The sequence below is a fragment of the Meleagris gallopavo genome, chromosome 2 (genome assembly GCF_905368555.1).
Source record: "Meleagris gallopavo chromosome 2, MGAL_WU_HG_1.1, whole genome shotgun sequence".
Taxonomy (NCBI): Eukaryota; Metazoa; Chordata; class Aves; order Galliformes; family Phasianidae; genus Meleagris; species Meleagris gallopavo.
The window spans coordinates 49,542,690-49,558,141 of record NC_139405.1 but is presented as its reverse complement, the minus strand read 5'-3'; the positions used below and the strand labels follow the sequence as shown (position 1 = coordinate 49,558,141).

The window sequence follows — 15,452 nt, the reverse complement described above, 5'->3', positions numbered from 1 at the left end:
TATGATTTACTATTAGTTTGGGTAAAGTTCAGTACAGATTTTCATAACACTGCAACAACACATGCACTCTAATTTATGTAGACTTCTCTTATTTAATAAGCATAATAAACTCCATTCTTCTATCATCAATTTGCTCTGAGTTACGCAGAACTCCAATGCAGATGTCACCAAATGAAAATGTATCCACTTTCCCTGCAGAGGCACACAGACATAAAGACCACGTCATGTCTTTTTTGCTTTTATTCTGTGCTTTTTATTCAACTCTCCAGCTTTCACCAAGTGTTTGTTTTAATGCTTAGTACTGTGTACTCTTTCCACCATTATTTTTCAGCCCTGTTTTCTGTTACTTTGCTGCTACTTGGCACAAATTCTACTTTGTGGCAAGATTAGTCTTTAGTTAGGGTTCCTGGGAACCCTTATGATCACACTTGATCATAATTTGGCAACTGTGCACACGATAAAGGGGAAACAATTGCTGTTCTATAAGCTATTCAGATATTTTGTGAGAGGTAAGAAATAGAAAGGAAATTACAAGTAGTAAGTCAGTTCCTTACCTTTATAGCCTTGATTGCTGCCTTGGTGATCTGTGTCATTTTAGCTTTAGAAATGGGTGGCTTGTAATCGTTCAGCGAGTACAACTGCAGAAAAAAACAACAATGAAGTGATCAGAAATACATTCTACAATTCTAAAAAAGTATAAAAACACAGCATCTTTTCATAAAGAAATATCACTTTTGATATTCATCTAATTTTACATATATATCAGATCAGAAAAGAAATCCTCATTTAAAAAAAAAAATAAAAAGGCCCAATGAAATACAATCTAACAATCAAAAAGCTTAAAAGACAGCAGATTCTTCCTTGCAATGGCCAATGCACACCTAGTGTTATTAGCATTAAATACAGCAGACATCCATAGGTGAAGTTACAAAGGAAACATACAATATGCAAATGTGACAGCTCTCATTATGATTTCCTTTCTAGCGCAAAAAAAATAATAGTGCACTTGATGACCCTCATGAAAACGTACAGATACTTAACCAAATGCTTATTACATGCATCATTGCTTGCCTGCTGAATCTTATTTATTTTCCATAAAACAAAAACTTTCAGCCCAGTGAGAATGAACACGTAGCCTTTTTGCCACTTAACACAGCAGACTGGAAAAAATTATAGACTTTATTCACCATTTTAACTCAAAGATAGATACTAATTATTAAAAACATTTAAGCAAATTCCATCTGAGTTCTCAATTTTAAAACAGCTTTGTAACTTCATATCTAAGCACCAAAGCAAAGTACACAAGCTGTTTCGCAACATTTTTTTTTCCCCAACGATGCAGTAATAGCCTTATTCTTTTTTGCTTGTACATCTACTGCCAGAAGCAATTCAGTATGACACTTATTCATCAGAAATTTGCTATATACTGAGAACTGTACAGGAACTAACTTCATAGCTCTAACTAAGAGGTGGCAATTAGAAGCAAACTCCTTCCTTCACATTGAGTCAGGAATCCAACATCTGAGGCTATTTACTTGCTGTGAAAACCTCTGATTATTCACAACATGCTACTTTGAAAACAACACTGCTCTTTACTCCCTTGACCCGAGATGTGAACTGACGCTATACTATCCAGTATTTGCTGCTTTCACACACAAGAAGACCAGATACAAAACGCCAAACCAGTCTTGAGGATGTTCTCGACTTAGCTTACACTGTATTTTTGTTAGAAACATTCACGTTTAGAAGCACGTTAACTTGAAAATGTAGAACTGATAATGAGAATGGCCATCCACAGAAAATTTTTATTTCATTCTTTAAGATGAGAAAAATTGGAGTCAATTCCTAAGATTGTTAACATCTGAAACAAAGTCAAAAGGCCACTCACTTCTCCTACTATGCACTCCAAGTGTTGCAAAATATTTAATTCTTCAGCTTCCTACAATTCATTAAATCTTAGGCAAACAGTTAGCTAAGAAAACCTAATTCAGAATGGTTTACATTTAGCAAAGTAACATGCAAGAGCAAACAGGATCACGCAGTGGAAAGGATTAGACAATTGTAAATTTAAGTCACGCTCTCTGAACTGCTTATAGTAATTCACTGCTTTGAAATTAACAAGTTCCCAAGAGAACTTCTATTCTTATCTATTAAAAAATAGTCTTAACTAAAACTTGCATACTCGTCAAAAGGTGAACTGGAAAAAAAATTGCTTTGCCCATGCCTAAATATCAGTCTTTTCAGCCTGTAGGAATTTTAATTAAAACTGTGAAATTAAAATCAGTTCACATTTAGACATCCACTTCTAAAACAAACATGACTACCTCTTGTTATGTTCTCAATTACTTCTGTGCTTCTTACAAAAAGAAAAAAAAAAACAACAAACCAAAACAACAACAAAAAAAGCAATAGCCTTTCAAAATTCAAATACATGAATGCTCTTAACCAATGGGAAGGGAACCAAAATCTCCACAATTGGTTTCTTCTCTGTTTTACACTCATGCTTCAGTGCTCAACTTTCATTTATGCTTCGGTTACACACTGGTGATAGTGCAGGTCATTTTCATCCTGTGTAACAGCCTGGCTTGATAAATGCCACTACAGCTAAAGTATTTCTGGGGAATGTCAGAAACATTTTGCTTACTTTCATGCAGTATGCTTCACTTTGCATATTCCCAGTCAGCAAACTCATAGCTCAAAAAACGCTAACAACAAGAGTAATCTACACATATGCAAGATTGAAATCAGGCTGAAATTCAGGAAGCCACCTTGCCAATCCAAAAACTGACCATGAAAAGGTAGGAAAATATAGGAACTTCTTGACCACAGATGGAAACAGCTATAAGGAGGCAGAACCGCTGACTCACACAGATGTGCTGGGAGCACACCTGATCATTCCATCAGCTTTGAAATCACCATAAAAAAGTGGATGGAGCAGTTCAAAGCAACAAGAAAGCTACAACACTGTGCTGAGAAGCATGGAACTGCAACAATTGAATCTGAAGCAGCGGCTGTGCAGTCAGGTGTCTCAGTAGCATACATCTAGGATATGCCCAGAAACAACAGGAGAATATGGGATGCTATTATAGCATCCCATTATTCTACTCCAGGTAGCAGAAAGCCATATTTAGCTTTATGTTTTCTATTTCAAATTATCTGTCATGAAAAGAATGAACCAAAAGAAACAGCAGAATTAAGAACATAATTCTCTACAGAGAGACTTTTTGGACAACGGATATACCTGTTGCAGGCTTTCACAGATGCTGAAAGGAAAATACAGATCCTAAATTCAGTACTTGGAAGAAGCCAAGACAAAATAATTCTTCTAATTATTTATCCTTATAAGGATTTAGGAAGCTTTAATTTTCAATAAACATTTTACTTTGAAGATAACATTCACTTGGCAAGACAGTGATTTAGGCCCATCAGTGCACAGCAAAAGAACTGTGAAGGAGCAGCATCTGGAACGCTGCAAGGGACGATGAGGGCCCTGTGTGAGATACTATTTGCAATTTTGCAACACTTAATGCAACATTTTTGACAAAAATAAATCACTTATAAAATTAAGAAATGTAACATTCATTAAAATGTACTTTTTATTTGGTTTTTTATTGCATTGTAAAGAATTTACCCACACGAAACATAGATATTGTATGGGAACTGCTGAATCACGGCCTGAACCTCTGATTGACCACCTGAGGCGAGCAATGAGTCAGCCCTGGGAGCACAGGTGAAGGCAATTCTCCTGTGCTACTGGAAGGGGTGAAGCCTGGCTCCACCTCTCCCAGACCCCATTTAAGAGCTGACTGCCACTGAAGAAAGATCTCTTCCTGGAGATTGCTCCTTGTGGAGTTTATTACAAGCCTACAGCATTTGGTGAGCATTTTTCATTTATTATCTCTTCATCGTGATAATCCTACTTAGAAGATAATAAAGGTGGTCAATCAAAGGTTCAGGCCGTGATCAGCAGTTCCCATACAGACGTTCACTGAGTAGCGGCCAAAACCACACACTTCTCAATACAGAAAGTTGAATGTGCACAAATACCTTCCTGAACACCTACCAACAGCACCCACGCTCTTAGCTCCATCCTCAGGAAATGTGCACATCATGTCTATTAACAGTCAACCAGGAATCCCCCTCCGCTAGCTCTAGTGTTAGGCTCCTTAAAGACGCAAGACTTGGATAACACTCAAGCAATGAAATTAGTATTATTATTTCATCTAGCAAACAGGATTATTTTTTAAGATGGTAGGCATGCAAAGAAATCAAATATATTTCAAATCTTGTTAAAGTAAAATAATTGCATCTATTCAGGATTGTAAAACATGAAAACAAAAATATTTTTATTTTTAAAACTTGTGTTTCAATTCTGGCTCATTTCTTCTTGTATGCCCTTTTGTACAAATATTTAGTCAAAATAGTTTGCTATAATTATTTCCTGATCATTGTTTAAAAGGCACTGGCAGAAGCAAGCAAACTAGGAGAAAAAAAAACAACAGTAAAGCTAAATAGTAAAGTCAGGGAAATTATCTGAAACAAAATGATACAATTGTGATTATCTGAAGTGGGATGCAAAACAAAAAAAAAAAAGCGGCCATACCCTCCAGCTGGTAACGTAAATACAGAAGATAAAACAATTAAGTTTGAAAAACTAGTTAAGTAAGGAAAGGGCACAACAATAAGCCTTTTTCAAATGATAGAAGGAATAAAAGACATGTTACTGGATTCCTCTGGGGCCAAAAGATAATCAGTGCAAACAGGAAGACACATAGGAGAGAAAACCCAGCAGAAGAAGAACCTGCCTCTTCTCATCTGTTTTTAGACCTATGCACTGAGGAAAAACTCTGGAGATCTCCCATACCACAATCCCGTTCTAGGCAAAGAACAAGTTTGCAAAGTGAAAAATAATGGACTGTGAGAATCAAATTCTGAAGAACTCAAGAATCAAAAACTTGCTGCTAACTGCCATTCCCAAATTCTCACTTCAAACAGCCTCAATCTTGTAGCACTCACAGACCAAAGATAAAGAACAGGAATTTCTGAAAAGGGCTCAAGGGGATACTCAGGAAACAATATATCAGCTAGGTTCAACATTTGTACCAGCAGAAATATATAAATTTCTCCAAAGAAAAAAATTATTGGGCACGTATAATTCCATGCAGCTGTTGAAAAGAAAAACCACATTCCAGACTGTTGTTCTTTGAAAGGCTCCACAAGTGCTCCAAGAAATCACAGCTACAGCCCACCTGGAATACCAGGAGGCATTTATTACATGCTACTCATAAAAGGGTACAAAGAAACTGAGGTCTCCTAAACAGGCACTGCCATGGCAAATAATCTGACCAGCTATTCCTTAAAGGAATAATTTGGATAATCAGTGGAAGTCCCAAGAATCTGTGCTGGTGACTGCGCTGTTCTGTAGTTCTGATTGTTCTGGATAGGAAAGATGAAGTCTGACCATCAAAAGCTGCCAAGGAATATTAGTGATACACAAAATAAAGTGGTAGGCAAACTAAAAGGAAGCACACATGAAGTTGTGGACTTTGAAGCTGACTATTGTCATGCAGGAATGAGACGTGCTGGTGCAAGAGACATTTCTTTGAAAGCAACAGTTCAACAGTCAACCAGAAAAATTTCAGCAGTAAAAGCAGTAAACACTTTCAGAACCACACCATTATTTAGGTTACTGTACTACCTATAGGGCACTCTTGTCCTTAATATTTCAGGAGTTTCCTCCCCCCAATCTCCAAGTTTCACAGGAAGTCATTAGGGCTAATAAAACATATGGAGATGCTTTTAGGTGAAGAACAAGGGTGGCTAGAACTCTTCAGCACACAAACAGGATTTCTAAGGGAACAGCAGATGCCAATATAACCCTGAGTAGTAGGGAAGGTCACACTGGAAAGGATGGGCAGACTAGATGCAGGAGTGCACCAAATGACATCAGAATGGACTGAGTGAAAACCAAGCTGGTGAAAGTGGTTTGAGATTGCTGGCTTTTATTTCCTCCAAGAATTCTCTGCCTCAAAGGAGTGCTTTTGTATGCCTCATAGGGATGTGATTCACTCAGGAATATCTTGATATGTTTGCCCAGATACTACAATGAAACACACTCAGTCTTTTAAAATATATATAAAATACAGTCAGCAATCTGTATATAAGTACACAATGCAACTCTTAACTTAAAAAAACTTCTTCAAATGAAGTTTAAGCCTTATCACATCAGGGAGCTGCATTTTTTTCTTCAATAGAAATTAAGTTCACTTATGGGTAGTGAAAGTGAAACACTGCACCCTTCCTGTGGCAGACAAAACCAACAAGTTTCAGAGTTTTTGAAACATGCTGTTCACATTAAGAATACAAACTTGGAAGGAGAAAGCATGGGAGCACTCACAAACCATAACGCAAACTTCAAAAAACATGCTTAGCAAATGAACTCCTATGTGATTCAGCAAATTTTGAAGAAAATCTAGCTAATTTCATCACTAGTCATCTATCTATTTCCTGGATAAGCATCAACACACACCAAATGCTGAAAAAGAGACAAACTGATGAGTGCTTACTTATGCATTCGATGCCTACCAACAGATATCTGTCCACTCATAAAACCTGCCTTCTCTACTTAAATTCAAAGCTGAAACGACCTGCATACTTAAAAGTGTTTGCATATATATATATATATATATAGCATTAAAAAAAAAAAAAACAGTAAATACAATAACTTAAAGCACTGCTGTGTTGGGCACCACACTTCAAAGTCTCTTTTATAATTTGTACTAAGAGAATACAAATTGTTCTGAGAACATGGCACGTCTATTAACAGTTGATGACATGCACACGTATCTGTTCAAAATCTTATTCTAAAACCACCTGATGATGTTGAATCAATTTGTTGTATTCACTTAGTATTTAGTATTCATTTTAGTATCATTTAGTAGTCAGATTTTGTACTGGAAACTAAAAAGAATATGCTAACCCAAACAAAAGCAACATTCATTTCTCAGCTATCTTAATGTCTGAAGGGAAGAAAACAGCCTTCTGCCATCTGCCCAGAAGAGTACTACTACACAGAGCTCTGTATTCACCCAAGACTCAATCTAACATGGGAAGGATCTCCCGAGAAAAGTCACCAGACCACAAACACAATCTCTGAGGAAGAGTGCTGTTTTTGTTACTATTTTCTTCTTTGCTTCATTAAGTCCAACTGACCTGAATAAACAGAAAAGTTAAGCCCAACATAATCACAGACAAGTCATGAAGAATCTGCTGGTAAAAGAGAAATCACTTCCAAACTGTTGGCTCAGTTTTTCAAAAACAAACGCAAGCAACTAACGTTAAGGAATTAAGTTATAAAAAACATCAAATAAAGAACATCTCATATGACTTTTTGGGAATTATCTTCCTCTGAAAGAAAAATAAAAAGAATATTTTCAAGTTTCTGAAAAAAAGTGCCAGTGATTTTTCAAAGTAGTGCACTTAATACGTTTGTTTGCAACACCAATGGAAATGTAATGTACCATTACTTTCTTTTAGAAAGCTGTGGACAAAACACTTAATTGCCTGTCTCAAGCATTCTGGATGAATGAACATTGCTCAACTCCAAACAGAACTGGAAACTACAAAACACAACTGAAATTAGTCTTCCCACCCCATTTATTTCTAAAAGAAATGTCAGGGCAATCTGCAATGTATTTGGGTGAGGGGAAGCTGCTTTACAGCTTGGCTGTATGATAATTCCATCTAGCCATGTCCTGACATCACCACTCTGATAACAAGGTGGGAGACAATCCATAAACACATGAAAGAAGTACTCACGTTTGATTAAATATCGAACAAAAATTACAGGGAAGACCTTAAAAGGATGGCCTGAATCTGAATGGCACTTAAGGGACAAAATGAATCTGCAAAGATATACTTATCACCAAATCCTAATCTGTCTCAATGAAAGCTATTCCCAGGGTAATGATCTTACAAGGCAAGAATCAGATGCCAGCCAAACGGCCATGTAAGCACATAGCAGCTTATCAGACAGGCAACACAAATTCTCCAAGCTGATCACAGTAACTGGCAGTTTTAAGATGTATTCTTGTTCTCACTTTATATATGATAAGACTGTCTTCTCAACCTGTTTTGTTACTGTCTCAATTTGAAAAACAGATTTCCCAATTTTATAAGCTCTTATCCTAACTCAACTGTACAGAAATGTAAGAGACAGACAATGGGCCAAACCTGCATTGCGTCTCCAATGCTATCAACAGTTCTTCCCTAAATCTCTTCAGCAGGCTGCGTAACAGCTCACCAATTCATCTCTTAATCATGCCTCAAAAACCATCACTTATCCAACTGTGCTTCACTATTCCACCCTAATGGCCTTGTGTCACATCAAAACATTAAGCAGTACAACTTAAATGCCCCTGGAGGGTGAAAAACATCAATGTGGTGGAGTGTACTGTTAATCAACTTCATTACTTAACAGAAATATAAACTGAAAAATGCCATATAGATGTTCCCACAAGATCTTGACTTATGTGCATTCCATAATAAGAAGACCCTTTTACCCACCATACCAGGCTCCTTTTCCACTTTCTCCAGAATCTCATGAAATTGCCCTTTTTGTTTACCCTCCACATCCAGAGCTTCACCAAGCCTTCAGATGTTCCTTTCAACCCCCACCCAATCCAGCCAACTTGGCCATTTCAACTGCCAAGAAGAGCAGGAAGTGTGTCAACAGAGATCTGGAAATCATTTCAAGCTCCTTGTCTAATTATGCCTCTGGTCTGAGCTTCACCACCAAAGAGCACCCAGACCTTCTTGGATATCTCCAAGTGGTGGCTGTTTTTGGGACTGCTTTGCTCTCTCTGTCCCTATACAATTCTTTCTTTTTAGTTCAATTTTTAATTCTTAACAGTCTACTCCCCTCTCTTTTTTTCCTTTCACATTCTCTTTTGTTATGTTTTTGTGGATTTTGATTTTTTTAACCTTCTACCCTTTTCCTCGAGAGGGAACAGCAGCAAAAGTTACTTACTGATGTACCGCTAGCGTAGACAAGGTAAGTGCAACCAACAGCTGATGCTTACAGCATGTAGATACACAGTTGCCATTTCACTGATACTGTCTCTGATACTTTTTTCTAATATTTTAGCCACCATCAACCCACAGCTCAGCGATTCCTGAGCCACCACTACCAGAACGTTTTCATACAATCTCCAAACTTCCTCCATGTACAGCAATACATTTATTAATTTTTTAATCCATGAAAATAGTTATCATGCCCCATACCTTATAGCAAAGACAGGCAGTTTAATCAAAACTTGTGCAAGTAAACATTTTTTCTTGTTTTGAGCTCAAGTTCATTAATTACATTGGATTTGTGCAAGTTCTGCACTGGAAAAAATAGCAATCTGCCTCTTCTGTGTCATCAGTACTATAGACTCCCATCTCATGACCCTTCAGTGACCTCTGTTCTAGCCTGAAAAGAGTATAAATATTTACTAATTTCTCATGCAGACCTGTTCTGTTCCTTTGACTGTCCCTTCTGCCCTGTACATGCAGTACTGCCAGGATGGTCTCGTGAGGTGGAAATTAGACTACACGTGATACAAAATTAAGATATAATGGCATTACAATGAGTCTCTATTCTTTCCTAAAAACTTCTGGAATATTTCTGAGCGTAAGAGGCATTTTCACCTTGATTGCAAGATCTTACTAATTGCCAAATTTCAGGGTCTATCCCTGAGTAAGTGAAGGAAGGGTTGCCTTTTTCATACCATCTCCCCAGCTTGCATTACTCTACATTTAACTTGATGAAATTGCAGTCCGTCATCTAAAAATCAGTATGGCACTGTAATTTTGCAATTCTTCAAGTCAAGCCCTTCATTATCACTATCCCAAATAAGTTAATACAGCCTCATAACTTTATTCCTTTTGCACAGCATTTATAACTCCAAAAAAAGATTCCCTCATGAAAAAAAAATAATCATTTATTTCTACATATGGTTTTTCTGCCACCTTTCCTCTTGTAGCAGTTATCTACACGATCTAATGATGTAGAAAGAACTCTCTTTCTCCACACAATTCAACTTCTTTTCAAAATTTTGGGCATGGAGGATCTTGTCAACTACTTTCTAGAAATGCCAGTACGTGATATGACCAACTATTCCCCAGTCCGCTGAAAGAGAGACCCTGAAAGGTCTCTCTTACTCTGCCGTACTATTTGGTTGGTGGTCATAAAAATCACACCAACTCTTCCTCACTTATCATATCCATTGGAGTATTGTTTCAAACAAATTCTGCTACTTATTTTTCACCACCTTCAACAGTTATTTCTTTAGAGTTTGATACCAGTTAAATAATAAAGCCTTAAAAGTCAACTTTACTATCATATCATTAAAACAAGCATTTCTGTCATACCACCCTCCCACTCATTACAGTCAACTGATATTATCTGAAAATAAGACGGGATTGCCTGTACTCAAAAGGATTTTGAATGAATTTATTGGACAAAAGAAAATGCATTATTTCCTCATGCATCTTCAGAATTAAGAGGTTCCAAAAGCAATAGTTACACTGAGTCTTACACAAAAAAATCTGGATTTAAGTGTCATGCCCAGGAAAGGAGGCTGGCAAGTAAAGCCAATTACATTCACAATTTTGTACTTCTCCCCCATCTGGTGTAACAATTTAGTACTTTGTATATCAAAAAGCAATAAAACTGATAGCTAAGAATCTATGTAAAAGGCAATATTCCAGCATACAGAAGGCTTAAGCTTAACCACATCATTAATCATCCCTTTCCCCAAAGTTATTTTATATAAATCGCAGTCTTATTTCCAGAATGGGAGGAGGGGTAGAAATCATGATTTTGTTCAAAGATGTAATGAGCTACATAAATTATCTATTGGGAATGGATTAAAGGCAAAAATCAGGCTGATGCTGTAGTTAAAGCATGAATTTTTGCTCAATAGTTTTACTGTAATTCCTTTAAGATAAGTAGTCTTTAAGAGAAGGATTACTGAAAGCCTGGGAAATCGTCAGCGTATCTCAAATTCTGATTGTTCACTAATGCAAATAATATCATTAAAACCGTAATTCAAAAAGTGCTAAAAATTTTTTATTTTACGTATCTGTAAAAAGTGAACTTTACTGTAAAAAGCCTGTATTTTACAAGGCAGTCTACTACATAATTACAGCCTAAAGTTTCTCCAGTGAAGATAGGGCTCCATGAAAATGAACTACTACACCCTCTGTGAATGGTTAGCAGCCTGTAGAGCAACTCACTGCATCTCCATGAAGGCAATGGCATACCACACTTCTGCAGTGGCCAGTATTTTGTTCCAAGGTCTTTCACCACTTTATTCAACAAGCAAGACAGCCAGACAAGTGCTTCCCTACAACAGTGATATCCTGGCTAAAAATCAGAACAGTGTGCTAACTTTATTAAAACAAAGCTTTATAAGTATTATATTCTTTTTCATACTTCTGGTCATGTCTTAGAAAGGCCGGAAGAGACTGGATAGGCAATAACTTACTCATACAAGACAAATTTTGCCACTAGAAGACTTGAAAACTAAGAATATCTCTGATCTCATGCCATCCAAAGGAATACTCAAATCTGTAACTCAGAAGTTACATCACTATTACAGCAACTAAAGGAACAAATATTTTGATACACAGAATTGCTCAGGTTGGAAAAGACCATAAAGATCATCAAGTTCAACCCTAAACTAACCATACAACCCTAACTCTAACAACCCTCTGCTAAATCATGATACTGATACTTAAGGACTCAGACAAGCCTCTGAGATCACGAGTACAACTGGTACCAGGGTTATCAATTACATACACCTGTATGGACATAGTTTCATTTTCTCTGAAGCATTTGGTCCTGGCATCAGGGCACAACATTACCCAGACATCAAATACGGTAGTAAATGCTTACAATTTTGATGCACAGAAGACAAAATAAATACTTCACAGTAAGTCTAATAAATATTAATAAATTACATTACTTTTTCACATTTCAATAGCATTAGAAATTAATAAAATCCAATTGCATATACAGAAAGAGTCACTGAATTGCTTACCAAAATATCTACATCACCACACTGCAAAGAACAAGAAAAGAGCATTGTCAGTCATTGCTTTGAAAAACAAATAGAAACAACAAGTTTTATTGTTGCATTTTATGTATTCTCGATTGCCTAGAAGTTACTTAAAAAATCTGAGCCCATCCCTCACTGAATAAATCTTTTGCTCAGAGCAGACTGGAACCTACCAGTGAAAACTGCTATTTAAACCCAATTAACACCTTGTTGCTCCCTGTGTTGCACAGAATTTTTAAATTATAGATCAGAAATGTGCACGTAAGATGGTGAAAATGACAAATGTTTCGTTCTGCATAAGATATTTAAGTCTGAAATTAGAACAGTGAAAAATTCCAATCTTCCAGTAATCGGTATGGGTTGACAAAATCCAATACTAGCAAAACACAGAACAAAACAGCAACCATCCTAACACAACTGTGTTAAACACTTGAACTGCATGATATGTGGTTGATATTAACAAATACATAGTGTAACAGTCAATATGCTCGATATCCCGTATTTTCCTTTTATCACTGCACTTCATTGACTTACAAAATATTTAAAGTCAGTTGAGAATGTTCACTCTAAAAGTTTACTCCCTCCGTGTCAGACTGAGGACATACCACTCCCCGCGTATGTTAATTTTTGCAGAAGTGATCTGAAAGTTCATCCTAACTGACTGGACAAGCAATTGAGTTAAACAAGCCATAAAGCCAAGAAGTCAGTTTCTAGCTGAATACTTTTCAGCATGTGAAGAAGTCAGGTATTACTGACATTGCCTTTGTTTAGTCCCTCTCCCACCCATTTCATTTTAAGGAAGTCAACAACTTCAAGTTTACTGACCCTGAACAATTCTAGGTGCAATTATAAAATTGCACTTTAGTTTTTGTATTTTAGAGTCATAAGTCATACTAAGCCCATTTTCAATTTATTATCCTCTTTTTTTTTTTTCCTGCATTCAAAGAAAGCTTATAAGCCCTGTTGGTATAACCTGTTTTGTACTAATAAGCTGTGAACCTAAAACCAGAATTTAAAGAAACCACCTGGATTCAAGTCTAGTGTCCCGAATTGTTTGCAACTACTAAGAAACAGATGTTTAGTTGAGAATAGCCTCTAGAACACTCTTTATTGCCTTAAAACCTTTAACAAGTCATAAAATACAATTCCCCTTATTCTCCTCATAGTAACTTAGGATGTTTACAGCCTGGGAACAAAAAGCTTAGCAAAACTTAAATGGTTCACATAAAATGGCTGGGCAAGACTAAGCTCTTTACCAAAGCCCAAGCTCCCAACAACAGAAAGACAACTGATCAAAAGGTCTATGAGACACTTGAAAGCACATCGCATAAGAAAACAGGGAACGTAAAAGGGGGTATTTCACTTTCTGCAATTCTCTCAGAATTCCTAACACGCTATTTTTTTCCCCCCATAAATACCATTTACCACAGCATGAAAACATGATCTTCTAGCCAATTTTTTATCACCAACTGAAAAATCTATCGTCTCCAGGCATGACGTCAGCCTGCAGAATTCCAGAGCCCATCCCAATGGAGAAGTGCCTCTCCTCATGCAGCAATGCGTTTATCTGGAAGGATGTGGCACAGTGTGAAGTCATGTGCCTCAGACAAGTCTAAACACAATCACATCTCCACAGCTGTGAGAAACAAAGTATAGGGCCAGATCCCAACCATTCAGAAAATCAAAGACTGGCACATTTTCTCTGCCAACTGCTTTTAAGGCTTGCAACAAAAGCTGTCTTATTGCACTGACTTCAAAACGTTTTCTCCATAGGTATGACTAAAAATTCCCTACATTCCTAACAAAGCTTCATGATTTAAAAATAAACTAATTAATTAAATTAAAAAAATAATAATCACAGTTTGTAGCAGGATGGATTTTTCTGCAACCAATATATTCGTTAAATGCATGTTTCTCCTTTCCTGCTAAGTGTTTCACTTCAAATTCCTGAAAATAAAGAAGCAAGCTACAGCTGCTTATCTGTTAACAAAGCTACAAAGATCAATGTGTTATCTGTAACCGAAATACAGAGCATATTCACAGAATAACCCATTCCTTTTCTTGTGAACCAGCTTTGTTCTTTTTTTTTTTCCAGTGTTCTGAGAACTTCACTCTGATCACGTATTTCCATAAACTTCAACAATCTGCTTAATATATTGCTCTTGGCTTTTGGAAAATGCAAAGACCTTTGTAAACATGATTATTCCTCTTTTAAACTTCAGTCACATCAATATCAAAATACTAAATTGTATTTTCTATCTGTGCTATTAGCTTATAAATGATCTATCAAGAGAGCTCCATAAAGCCATCTTTTAAGGCCAAGATTTTTTAAGAATCTGTTTTAGAACGAGCAGCATTCAATTTCTACTACTCTGTACTTGTGTAAAGAAGCTATAGAATATAGGTATGGAATGCAAAGGATTCATCCAGTTAATTACACATCAGTTTTAATGAGTATCTAATACATTAAAAAAAAAATGAAAAATTAAAAAAAGACATTCCTAGAAAGATGGAACCTCTCAGCATTCAATTTCAAATCAACAAGTACACAGAAACATTGAAACAGCACAAGAAGATGGACCTTCTGAAATATTTTCCCCCAAAATACAAAAATATTATAAATTCCAATTCAACAGCATAAGACAGCTGTTCACTGCATTTTATAAAACACCTTGTACAGCTGTAATCTGTTCAAAGAATACTCACTCCTATCTTCAAAACTGATGTTACAATTAGGAGAGAACTTCAAAACAAACTCAAGGCTACCAAAACAAGTGCCTTCAATCTCTCAGCTGTTGCTATGCTATGCTCTCCTACTACTCAGTCACCACCTGTCCAAATCTCTGCACCTTGCAGGTGGTGCCTCCTGGATCCAAGCTCTGCTCTTCCTCTTTTACACATCTTCTACTAGGATTGTAAATGGGAACCACAGAGCTGTCTGTCAAGCTCCCAAGCTCCCAAACAAGTTGAAAATTGTTACCGCTTTTGCCATGTAGAAGGTTGCTTTCCTTCTGGTGCCAGGTCTTACCCTGCATATGCAAATGCAATTTATTAACTTAAAACACATGTATTATATTTCTGAATGTCAAAGCATCAGAAAAATCTCCACTTGCTCACATAATCACAAAACTAGAAAAAAAAAACAGAAATGCAGCATTATTCAATTGATACTTAAAACAAAACAACAAAAACAGCTCATACCATCTAAACCTGTACCCAGCACAATTAGATATACTCTGTAGTCAAGCTCTCAAGAGGAAAGACAATGGCAAAATACTGTATATCCATGGTAGCCATGGATATACTTGGCTATAATTACCATTTGTATAGTATCTGTACTATATATAC

At 36.6% G+C, this 15,452-nt stretch overlaps 1 protein-coding gene across 8 annotated transcripts in view; it reads right to left on the bottom strand.

The window, feature by feature from the left end:
- SCAF8 (SR-related CTD associated factor 8) overlaps window positions 1-15,452 on the bottom strand; it is a 145,647-nt gene that overhangs the window by 123,589 nt on the left and 6,606 nt on the right. For all 8 annotated transcript variants that reach the window (XR_014881331.1, XR_014881329.1, XR_014881330.1 and 5 more), the window contains exon 2: window positions 555-638. Coding sequence is in view for 5 of the 8 variants with exons in the window: in XM_085217070.1 (XP_085073196.1) it covers window positions 555-638 (84 nt within the window). In the remaining 3 variants the exon portion in view is untranslated. The remainder of the gene's footprint in view (window positions 1-554; window positions 639-15,452) is intronic.